The 12,516-nt window shown below is 40.6% G+C and overlaps 1 protein-coding gene across 4 annotated transcripts in view; it reads left to right on the top strand.

Annotated features, from left to right (window-relative positions):
• Positions 1 to 12,493, top strand: part of PCSK5 (proprotein convertase subtilisin/kexin type 5) — a 264,454-nt gene extending 251,961 nt beyond the window's left edge. For all 4 annotated transcript variants that reach the window (XM_052701373.1, XM_052701376.1, XM_052701375.1 and 1 more), the window contains exons 33-37: positions 961 to 1,138; positions 2,317 to 2,534; positions 4,384 to 4,499; positions 10,116 to 10,302; positions 11,031 to 12,493. In XM_052701373.1, the coding sequence (XP_052557333.1) occupies positions 961 to 1,138; positions 2,317 to 2,534; positions 4,384 to 4,499; positions 10,116 to 10,302; positions 11,031 to 11,434 (1,103 nt within the window). In that variant the 3' untranslated portion in view covers positions 11,435 to 12,493. The remainder of the gene's footprint in view (positions 1 to 960; positions 1,139 to 2,316; positions 2,535 to 4,383; positions 4,500 to 10,115; positions 10,303 to 11,030) is intronic.
• The last annotated feature ends 23 nt before the right edge of the window (positions 12,494 to 12,516 follow it).

Raw genomic sequence — 12,516 nt, 5'->3', positions numbered from 1 at the left:
AGAGCATAAAATATTAAATCTTAAACTTCAATTCTTTGTAACTTTTTCAAGACAAAATTTAGAAAATCACTTGGAGAGAAACTGATTAAAATGATCTTTCATGCCAGAAACACATAAAGAAAGCCCAAGATGAAACTGACCCCAAGATACTTATGTTTAATCTGATGCAGATTTTGCATTCTTAAATTTTGGATGCTTTGCATTAGATCTGTGTTTTATATCATCGCATTAAATTGTTTTGCACAATTACCATTGGTGAAAAAAAAAGGAAGTATCTTTATTTTCCCAATTTTAATCATCAAAATGTGAAAAACAAGTGAGATAATAAGTATTAAGCTACTAGCTAGATGGTCACTGCTCTCTTATCTTGACAAGCTTGCAGTTATTCAGATCACTTAGTTTCTTGTTTCTGATTCCTGTCCTGCTAACGACCCCTTGATATTTCAATCAGTGTGATGTACCTGATACATTTGGTAGTATTGGAGACATTTATTCTCGTAACACAAAGCATCAGCTACGTACAGGGGTAAAGACCAGCAAATAAAAGTCACTAAATTTCAGATTCATGATTTATATAGAATGCAATGAGATCGACACTTTTAAGAGTGAAAACTATAGGAAATGTTTTTGCCTGTAGAGAACTTCTTCATTATTATTTCTTCTTTCTTGTATTTTAAATGAAATCACTGCTGTTCATTATCATGTACTATGCATTTATGTTCTCTAAAGATAAAAAAAATTATCTACTCTGAAAATCATGGTATTGTACACGAAGTACAGAAATGAGGACGACTTAACTGAAAAGGCTTAGAAGAAATTAGTATCCCAAGTTAATATCCCAACATTCCCTTTTCTTGTTCTGGTACAAGCGTTAATAGCATCTCCTGTTAGAGTCTAATTTAGGAGCATTTTATAGCAGCAAATACTATGACATGCTATTCCTCATTGTTCTCTGTGCAGATACAACCTGTGTTGAAGCATGCCCAGCTGGGTACTACGCTGACAGAGATGAAGGACGGTGTTCCCCATGCCACATCACCTGTGCCACCTGCAATGGAAAACACAGCTCACAGTGCCTTTCCTGTAAACCAGGCTTGTATCGGCAAGGAAAAGGATGCGTAAGCCAGTGTCCAACAGGGTAAGGTCCAAGGTCTTTAGCAAAGAGAGAGCTACAGCACAGAGAACATTTTGAGATGTTGTTTCTCTCCTGTTTATTTTAGAGCCAGGGAGAATTATATTTCATTTCTTGCAAAAATGTCTTATGCTGTTCCAATACAGAGGCAGAGGAAAACCTCACCTTATTGTATAAAAACTAGAATGTTTGCTCCCGAACTGGGACTATCTGACATTATGTGGTCATTCTCATTCTCTGAGGATGCTCTTAGGTTATATTTGTATAGAAAAGAGTGGAGCAGAATAAATATTGTAAGTTATCAGCTTCAGCACAGGAAGCAAGCACTCTTGCAGGCTCCGCCTAACTTGAAATTTAGTTGAGATGATTTTTGTTTTGCATTAAGCAAATATTTATAACCAATCATAATAAAACTAACCACTAAAAGATGTTTTAACTGAGTAGTCAAACTCCTGGACAGCAACTTCATTAATATGAGTACATTCAATTTCAAAATGTGAATTCAATTAATTCTTGTGACAAAAATTTAAATCTGGAAATTGGACTTACTATTTGTGGCTCAGATCCATTTAATTTTGCAGTAATGCAGTCATGCTGGCATTCAAATTCAGTTATCATTCTATTAAACTGGAAGTCTGTAATGGCCATGTCTCAGCACAGCCACAAAGCAGCTCTTCCCCTTCTTCCTCTGACTGTACAACTTAGGTGAACCAATTGTCCCTCTGTTGGAACCCTTTGACTAAACCTGCTTATGGATTGAAAGAAATCTTGAATTTCTTGAATTTCTTGAATTTGCTGAATTTCCATCTGACAACAGGTCATCAGGGTAGTGAGAAACTCTTACTGTTTAATCAATATCTCACAAGACATCTCTGGCAAAATCAAAATGGAACTTATGTTTTCTGCCCATTTACATACTTATTTTGTACCTGAACTCATCTACAATTTTAGAAAGCCTTTCATTGTATACTTTCAATTTTACAAAGACTTGTTTCGTAGCTAAATTCCAATGGCCAAGAATATTTGTTCTGTTTCCACTGGGACTGCAAATATTTACTGTGATCACATAATTATCACTGTTATATCTTCATGTAATCAGAGAAACTGCTCATGATGAAAGGTGTTCTGGTTTTCCTGCCATTGTTAGACATGTTGCACAGCCACAACTATCAAATCTGTTTCAGCTATTTTGCACAAAACTCCACTGGGTCATGCGAGCGCTGCCACAAGGGCTGTAAGGAGTGCATGGGGCCTCAACCAACAGACTGCCTTTTCTGTGATACATACTTCTACCTGCTGCACTCCAAGAACCAATGTGTTAGCTCTTGTCCTGAATATTACTATGAAAACAAGGATGACAATGTCTGTGAAAGATGCCACCCTTTCTGCCGAACTTGTGAAGGTAAAAGCATACACTCTGCTTTGGCAGCATAAAAGACATTATCAAAACACCTGCCAAGATTACCGAGCCACTTCTGTCTCCTTTCTTTACCTCTCTCTGCTCCAAGATCTGTAAGCACACAACAAAACGATGTGCTGTGCATAACCCTGCCAGCCATCAATGATCTCTGGCCACAGCAGGCAGCTAAGGCCTCTCCAGCAGCTGCCAGCTTCTCCTGCACCCCAAGGTTTCTCACTCTTCTGGCTGCTTCATGTTGCCACCTTGCCTTTAAAGTACCAATCAACTAAGATCAAAGCAAGAATATGAATTCCCAGCAGGCTCCCCATGAGGCCGCCTGCAGGCACTAACCACAGATCAGCCATAGAGGGGAGCACAGAGAGTGAGTTCCCAGAGAAAAGAAATAAACTGACGATGGTAATTAAGTTTTCAGTCAGCCAGACCTCACACAAAGATGCTCATCCACTTCAAAATAAAAGGGCTATATTGCCTTCACAGCTACACTCTGCTTCTTGCACAAACACTGAATAATATCTCCGTCTCTGAGCTAACTTACTATGTATTACTCTGTGAAAGCCAAGGGTTTCAAATCTAACCTCAGATCTTTGTGGTCAGTAAAGGAAAGAGTAGAAAATCAACTGCTAACAGCACTTAAGACCATAAAGCATATCTTCAGTGTGGGGGAAAAAACACCAGTGTGATGTCTGCTGTTTTTAATGCAGTTAAGTTTTTTACCACATTTATTTTGAGATATGTTCTCTTCTATGACACCCTCACATATTCAGTTTCTTCACTTTCCTTTATAAAACTGTGTGCAATTTGGAATGGGGCAGCATTTGTCCACTTGGAATGAATGTCATCAGATGATAGCTGGCAGCTTCTGCTCCACAGCTCAGACTACACCAAGCAGTGTACAGCAGTTGTGTTGGATGGTGGATATGTTGGATAGCACAGATGGCTAACTGCAACATAACAATATTTAAAATTGTGGAAATGCTTCCAAGAGTAAAGCAAACTTCAAGAACTATTAAAATGTGACTGCATAGCAGCATTATATTATAATATATATATATTAACATTACAACAAATATTTTACTTTGGATTTGGGACAAAGATGTTGTCATTTAACTTATAGACCATTTCTAATCATGAATTTTGTTTTATTCATGATAAAATCACTATAGAAGACATTTTCTGCTGTAGTTACTACTAAGATAAAATACAAGCTCATCCTCTTAAATAACAAAACTGTAGCTGCTTTGAAATGCATCTGCACTGCTTATGCACAGGAAAAGAAGTCTCTTCTTTCTCAAGACCAGAAAAGACAGAGTAAACTAACTGAGCCATAGAAAGTTGCTAACTTCACCTATTTAACTTTTGCTAACATTTAATTAGTACATTTTTTTCCTTTTAGATGATGGAAGAAAACACCTAGTTGCAGGGAAACTGACAGATACATCGTAACATGGAGGAGAAACCACTCACTTTAATGCTCCACAGAAACACTGTGGGCAGCATCTGCCTTTAAAAAGACTCACAAAACACGCACCATTCTAAATGATCCTCCTGAATGCAACCCTGTACAATGGGTTCCCTAATCACATTGTCATGAATATTTTCATGAATTAAGAAATACAGTTTTGGGGCACACAAAACCTCAAGCGTCATGTAGAAGCTGCTCAACACCATTTTAATACCAGTTTCTTCAAGCTGGAGCTGCCACTTAAGATGCTTGAAATTAACAATATCCCTTTTCATTGGTGATCAGTATGAAGTTAGATGAGAATTTTTACAGTTTTAACATTGTTGTTTTATTGTTGTTTTAATATTGTTGCTTTATTTGCCTCTTTAGGAAAGGAAGGATTCAGCTGCACATCTTGTGTATGGAGCTACAGTTTGTTGCACGGAATATGCAGCTCAGACTGCTTTGTAGGTTACTACAAAGTCCAGGAGGCACCAGCACAAGAGGTAATATTCATAGGCATTTGGTCCGGTGATTAGTATGCTGAATTTTAATTTCTGAACACAGCACAAACACAGAATGTTCTTCTTTGAGTTTTCAAGGCTTTAAAAACGTATACTTTTTTCTTCTTTTGACAAAGGAAGCATTGTTTCTCTTTTTGGGTTTTTCTACTATAGAATATTTCTCTAAGAGTAAATATAAAGATACTACTCTGTCAAAGATGATACCAAACTCATGTGAACAAAATCAATTATATTAGTAAAAGAGTATTTATTTTATCCTAGTTTAACTGGATTTCCGTAGGGATTTCTGCATCTGAGAAATCACATCACATTCCTGATAGGCAGTTCTGCTAGCAGAAGTCTAGTGAAAAGAGAAGCTGAAGTTAAAGCTGTATATTTAGTAGAATAGGATCACAATCAGGTTTGGGTCTGTGCAGCTAGTCTGCTTCCAGGTTTCTACACCAACTGCCTTTCAAAGATGTTTGTTCAAGAATATAGCAACAAAGTAAGACAACTGGCTGGACATCACAGAATCTCACAATCACAGAACTGCAAAAGTTGGAAAGGAAATCGAGTCCAACTTCCCCATCAAAGCAAGTACAGTTGGTCACATAGGTAGGCATCCAGACAGGTCTGGATGTCTCCATGGAATGAGACTCCATAACTTCTCTGGACAACCTGTTCCAGTGCTCCGTCACTCTTACTGTAAAGAAGTTCTTCAACATGTTAATATGAAATTTCCTATGTTCAAGTTTTAGTTCATTACTCCTTGTTCTATTTCTATGCACCACCAAGAGCCTGGCCTCATCCATTTGCTCCCATCTCCATTTAGATATTTATAGACATTTATCAGATCCACCCTCAGTCTTTTTTTTTCCCAGGCTGAACAGACACAGATTCCTCAGTACTTCTTCACACCGGAGATGCTCCAGGGCCTTTACCACCTTCATGGCCTTCTGCTGGATTTCTGCAAGGAAATCGCTGTCTTCTTTGAACTAGGGAGTCCAGAAAAGGACACAGAATTCTAAATGTGTCCTCACCAAGGGCAGAGTAGAAGGGGCAGGTCACCTTCCTTGACTGGCTGGCCATACTCTTTTTAATGCAGCTCAGGTCACAAGGGCACACTGCTGGCTCATGGTCAACCTGTTGTCCACCAGAACACCCAGGTCCTTCTCTACAGAGCTTCTCTCCAGCAGCTCATCCCCTAACCTACACTGCTGCACATGATTACTCCTCCTAACGCTTGCTCTTGTTAGACCACATCAGGTTCCTGCCTGCCTAACTCTCCAGTCTGTCCAGGTCTTGTTGACTAACAGCACAGACTTCCGATATATCAGCCACTCCTCCCAGCATCAGCAAACTTGCTGAGGGTGGACTCTATCCATTAATCCAAATCATTAATGTAGATGTTGAACAAGACTGGACCCATCACCAATCCCTGGGGAACATCTCTATTTACAAGCCTTTAACTGGCCTCTGTGCTACTGATGACAACCCTCTGAGCTCTATCAGTCAGCCAGTCCACCCCACCATCTACTCATCTGTCCCACACTTTCTAAGTTTCATTACAGTGATGCTGTGGGAGACGATGTCAGATGCATCGCTGAAGTCAGACAGCATCCATTGTTCTCCTCCTATCTACCCAGGTAGTGATTACAGCATAGAAGGATGGTCAAGCATGCTTTACCCTTGGTGAATCCATATTGACTACTCCTGATGACCTTCTTCTCTTCTAACTGCCTGGAGAGGGTATCCAGAACAAGTTGTTCCATCACCTTTCCAGGGACAGAGTTGAGGCTGACTGGCCTGTAGTTCTTGCCCTTTCTGAAGACTGGAGTGACTGAGATTGGCTATCCTCCAGTCTTCACACACCTCTCCCACTTGCCAAGACTCTTTGAACATGATAGGAAGAGATTCAGCAATCACCTCTGCCAGCACTCTCAGCACATGTGGATGCATCTCATCAGGGCCCATATATTTGTGTTGATTTTAGCTAGACACTTTCTGACCAGATCTTCCTCAACCAACAGCAAGTATTAGTTTCTCTCTTACCTCCAGGGTCTAGAATTCCTGAGAGCCAGTCTTAGCATTAAAGACCAAGCAAAGAAAGCATTCAGAATCTTTGCTTTCTCCACATCCTCTGTTACCAGGGCACTCACCTCATTTATTAAGAGACCCACATTTTCTCTAATCTTCATTTTACTGCTGACATAATTTAAAAACAAAACAAACAAAAAAAAACTTTCTTGTTTTCCTTTACCTCCTTTGTGAGGCTTAATTCAAAGAGAGTCTTAGCCTTCCTTGTTGTATCCCTACAGGCCCTGAAAACATTCCTATACTCTTCCCAGGTGGACAGCCCCCTTTTTCACATTTCATGGACCTTCTTTCCCTTTAGTTTATCTATGAGTTCCTTGCTCATCCATGCAGGCCTCCTGTTGAATTTCCCCAATTTTTTTCCCTTAGGGATGCACTGATCTTGAGATTGGAAGAAGTGATGTTTAAGTGTCAACCAACTCTCAAGGAGCTCCCTACCTTCTAAAAGTTAGTCCATGGAGGACCAGAGGAGAACACTGCTTGTGCTTCCGGTCCCTTTAATGCCTTTCCAAGGGATGCAAAATCCTTTTAATGTTCTGTAATTTCCTTGTTACCACATCCTATGACCCAACATGCATGACAGCAAGTAGGTAATAGTCTTCTTGTTTTATCAGAAGTGGTAAAGTCTTCTTAACATCTCTGACACATGCCCCAGAAGACAGTAAATGTCTCTGGAGAGGTTATCTGGGCGGCCTCAGTGCCCCCCAGCAAGGAGTCCCCAGCTACTAAGACTCTTTGCCTCTTTTTGGTGGCCCTAGTTCTAAGGAGATTCCTCGGTTGGCCCCTCTCCACATGCTTGCTGCTTCCTGGGCTGCCTGGCATTCAAACACTTTTGTTTCCAACCCAAGTCTTGTGCCTGTTGCTCAGGGGGGAACTGTCAGGTTAAGAGGAAGGTACCTCCTTCCGCTCCATGCAGAAATGAAGGTCCATACCCCTTGCATTGGGTGCTATCTTGTTCTTTAGCCTCCAGGTGGGAAGCTGGTTTAGCTGCTTCTCCAGGCAGGGACTTACAAGAAGACTGCAGGCCATCATGTGTCAGTTCAGACCTCCTCATAAGTCCCCCTCTCTGATTCCCAGGTGCCTCAGCCTGCTGATTTCTTCTCCAGCCTGGGCATCTGCTCAGGAAATTCACCGAGCAGGGCACACCTATATCAATTATATCCATGCCCCTCCTCCTCCTCCCTCAGGCCAAAGAGTAAATTCCAGATTCTGTAACTCCCCACAGCCGAAGGTCCCTGAGAGATCTGTCTGAGAGCATTCCCCAGCCCATGCAGCTACGGGCCCCATATCTGCCTTTCTGCTTCAGCCTGTCTGCCACGCCGGGTGAACACCATGTTGGTGTTAATAGAGCTCTCTTCTTGCGGTCCTGAATGAAAGGAGCAACATGCCCTGCTTGCCTGTCCTGAGCAAACTGCCACACCACGCTCTGTTCACCCATCCTGTTCTCTGTGCTCCCTAGCTGCCACCTTTGTACCTTGATGTGTGGCCCCACTGCTCTTGGCACCACCCCAACACATCAGAGATCTGCCTCTAAGTGCAGGGCAATGGCACCCAGCAGAAATGAGCTGTCCCTTGCCCATTGAGGCAGTTCTCTGCTTTGGTGCAGAATGTGTGCCCCAGAGCTGAGTGCCTCACAAAAAAGAAAAAAAATGGCGTTGCATAACCTGAAGTCTCTGGCTTGAAATTTCCCATACAAGTGCTGCTCCATACCTGTGAACCTGAAAAAAAGCCTAGGAGCTGAGGACCACAGAGGTGCAAAGTTCTTTTTAAGAGCTCCAGATCTACTGCTGTCTCCCCATATTTTGTCCAACCTCTTAGATTCAGGACAAGCAGTCCTGCAGGTCTGAGATTAAGAGTGGTGAAAGATTTCTGGCATTTCAGATTGTTACAGTGGGTTTGTTGATCTTGGTCCTGTGGCAGAAAAAATAGCTCATATTTCCCATTAGGCCAGGAAATACAAACATTGGAAGCTCTGAATTGCCTCACAACATACAGCAAAGTAGCTATGACAGTGATGAGCACCAGTAGTATTTGGAATTTGAGAAGTTTTTGAATCTGTCCTCTTAGCACCGGTGTTCTTCAATATCGTTATTGATGGTCTAGATAGTGAGATTGAGTACACTTTCAGCAAGTTTGCAAGTGACAGAGCTGAGTGGTGCAGCTGATATGGCAGTAGGAAGGGATATCATCAAAAGGGATCTGGACAAACTTGAAAAGTGGGCAAATCAACAAGGTCAAGTGCAAGGTGCTGCATTTGGGCTGGTGTAATCCCAGGTGTGTGTACAGATTGGAAGCATTTGAGAGCCATCCAGAAAACGATTTGGGTAATCTGGTATAATCTCGTCAATGAAAAACTGGAGATTTTCTTCCAGCCCAGGAGGACAACAGTACCTTAGGCTGCATCAACAAAGGGGCAGCCAGCAGGGACAGGGAGGTGATTGTCCCTGTCTGTTCTGCCACTGTGAGTAATGTGTCCAGGTCTGGTGCCCTCAGTACATGAAAAAATGAGGAGCTGTTGGAGAAAGTCCAGCCAGGAAGATCATCAGAGAGCTGGAGCACCTCTCCTATGAAGTAAGGCTGAAGGAGGTAGGCTTGTTCAGTAGGCTCTGAGGAAATCTCGCTGGACACTTTCAGTACTTGAGGGAAGCTTATATTAAAGAAGTAGACCATCATTTCACATAGTCTGATAGTGACAGGACTAAAAGATGGAAGATTTAGATTAGACATTATGAGGAAATCTTTTATGCAGATGGTAGAGATGCTCTGGCACAAGCTGCCCAGAGAAGATGTGGATGCCCCATCCATGGAGATGTTCAAGGCAAATATGGATGGAGACCTGGGCAGCCTTATCTAGTGGGTGGCAGACCTGCCCATGGCAGGGAGTTGGAACAAAGTAAACTTTAACCTCCCTTCCAACCCAAGCCATTGACACACATGACACTGTGTTTCTGCGAAATAGAACCAATGAGAACTAAAAAAAATTTAGATTGCTACAAAATTTCCAGCCGGCTTTACTCCTTATTTCCGTCCCTTTCCTAATCTGAAAAGGAATGAATTCTCTAGTTTTTTTCCTTTCTGTTGATTATTTTTTATTTTTATTTTTCTTCTCTCAATGTATTTTCACTTGCTTCTCCCATCTCAGTACTTCCAATTATATTCTTGAATACACTTTTTGAAGGCTGCTTTGACATCATTAGTGCCAAAGAGCCAAATCTATTACAACAGGACTAGCAAAAGAAGAACACTTTTTGGACAAAAAGCATATATTTGGAGTGAGTTCTAGCCAGCTGTCTTGCTTAGTCGGATCTCTAAGCTCATACAAGTCTTCATCCGTCTTCCTACAAGTAGATCAGTGCAAACCTAACAAGTATTAACAAAATTTCAGTTTTCCTATTCCTTCCAGTATTTTGAAATCGATACCTTTGGCATCCAGATGTGACCACTCAGTGAATCTAGGACAGCACTGTCACATCTAGGGCCAAGGAAGATGAAAAGAAAGGTGCATTGTTTGTTCTGTGTCTGTAGGGGGATGAGACAAAGTGTGAGAGATGTGACAGCACATGCATGGAGTGCAAGGGGCCTGGACCTCTCAACTGTACCATCTGCCCAGCTGGCATGCAGCTCTATCTGGAAGAAGGCCGCTGCCTACCCTGCTGCAGTGACACTGACCCAGCAGACATCCCAGAGTGCTGTGACTGCAATGAAACACAAGGTATGACCATCCTGAGGGGCAGCAATGCTGCTGGTGGGTGTTATGTCTGATTAAGCTGACTTTAATGGTGAAAAGTAGAAAACAGCAAAAATGTACTGCTGAGCTACAAATATGTGGTGTATTTTTACTGCTCCATCACTAGAATAGGAAGGACTTTACCCAAATAACAACAATTGCAATTGGTGCAGGAGTTGCCACCCTCTCTCATTCCCATCTATTGTGCCAAGTTGCCAAGCTTTTCATAAAACACTTGCCTTCAATAAATAGCAATTTGAATAGCAATTTGAAACACATAATTTTAAGCTCCTAAGTCAAAATCATACTGTCAACTTCAGAACAGCTGTAGTGTTTTATACAACTGATGATCTGTAGGGTAGAAAAATGTTTTTATAGAGCAAACTGATACAATTACGAAAAACAGGCTCGGGGCACACAACCTGTCTTCAAGTCTTTCTAGGTGCTTGATAGTGAAAAGTATATCTTGGGAAGGGGAGAGATCGTCCATTTCTTTCGTACTCTCAGATAGAAAGACTGTATTTGTCTACTTATTAGCTTCTCAGCTTCTTTCAGGATACTGCTAGTCTAATAAGGAAACAAAGCTGTCTCAACAACCTTGCTTACTTACACCATCACACTCAAAGCATTCTTAGCCTTTTAAAACAAACTCAGCAACTCTCATGTACAAACACAATTTAATTTATTTTATTTTATTTTATTGTTGCTGTCAGATGACTGTGTGCTACGAACCACGTCACCACCAGCAAGCAAAAACAAGAGCGCTTTCTTTGTCATTATCTGTATTTTACTTATCCTTGTCATTGGAGCCATTGTAGCCATCTGGAGAAAATCAAAATCAAAACCACGCACTGCCAGTAAAGGTAGGTATGAGAAGCTGACAAATGACTCCAAAACCCTTCCTTCCTATGCGAGCAATTATCATGAGAGCCCAAGCTATCAGGAAGACCAAGTGATTGAATACAGAGATCGAGATATCGAAGATGATGATGAAGAAGATGATATTGTATACATGGGTCAGGATGGCACAGTCTATCGTAAATTTAGGTATGGACTTTTGGAGGATGATGAAGAAGATGAGCTTGAATATGATGATGAAAGTTATTCATTTAGATAACTCTATTGTCTTATGGGTTTTCTGCTCTGTTGCTTTTCCTATGAAATTGCAGCAATTTAGTTAAGTATGTCTATTTGCTCCTTTTTAGTCTGAACTTAAGATTTTAACTAACACTTATTTTGAGAGCAGAATGGTTTCTAAAAACATTTTCTTCCTGAAGCTTTACATAAATCCCTCTTAGGCTTTTAAATTGCACTCCAGGTGTATGTTGTTTAAAAGAATACATTCCTATGCATTTCTGTGGGCAGTAAATCCCTTCCCAATGTGTATGCACATGCACTGTGATAAGCACAAACATCCATTCAAACCGTACATATGTACTTACTGCAAACTTTGCTACTCTTTTTTAAAATGGTGCAGATAAAAACAAGATTGTTGTATTTGTCTACATGACAAATATCTCTGGAGTAGCGTTCCAGTAGTTTACTACATTGTGATTATAGTTAAATAGACTTTTGTAATAGCACGGGCAAGGTTTCTGATTCTAGCCAGATTTTCTTTGTTGATGTCACCTGGTGCAGCTATGCTCCTCAAAGCCAATGCATTTCTGCTTATAATCTTGTGGCATAGTTCCCAATGAAATTATGCACTAATTACGTGATTTTTAAGAGTTGAGATTGTGACTGCTCCAGATTGCTTCACTGTACTCATGGTTTGTATGAAAAATATTGAAAATATTTTATGTAGCAATTTCTGATTACTCTTTATTCAAGAGCTTGTTAGATAGTCTTTTGTTGCACACACAGGCTTCTTGGTTTACTGCAAAGGGAAATACGGTCTATAAATACAGTCACAAAACAGCACTCCTTTCCTTTCTAATTAGCTTCTCAAGCTACAGATGATTTAAATAACATTTGTTCAAGTAAGTTTAACATTTCTGATGTAAATGCCTCAAGTTTATTGGAGGATGGCAAAGGGGATAACTAATATTTATTTAGTAATGTAATTTAAAGGAACACAGTAATGTGATTTTTGTATTACTACGAAAATTTAATTCGTTGTACTAAAGGATGCTCTTTATGGCCCTTTACTGTGAAAGAATAAATTCTTTGCACAAAATCATTTTGAAAATGTCATTATTT

The sequence above is a fragment of the Tympanuchus pallidicinctus genome, unplaced genomic scaffold, assembly GCF_026119805.1.
Source record: "Tympanuchus pallidicinctus isolate F22 unplaced genomic scaffold, pur_lepc_1.0 scaffold4, whole genome shotgun sequence".
Taxonomy (NCBI): Eukaryota; Metazoa; Chordata; class Aves; order Galliformes; family Phasianidae; genus Tympanuchus; species Tympanuchus pallidicinctus.
This window is presented reverse-complemented; position numbering and strand designations above follow the sequence as displayed.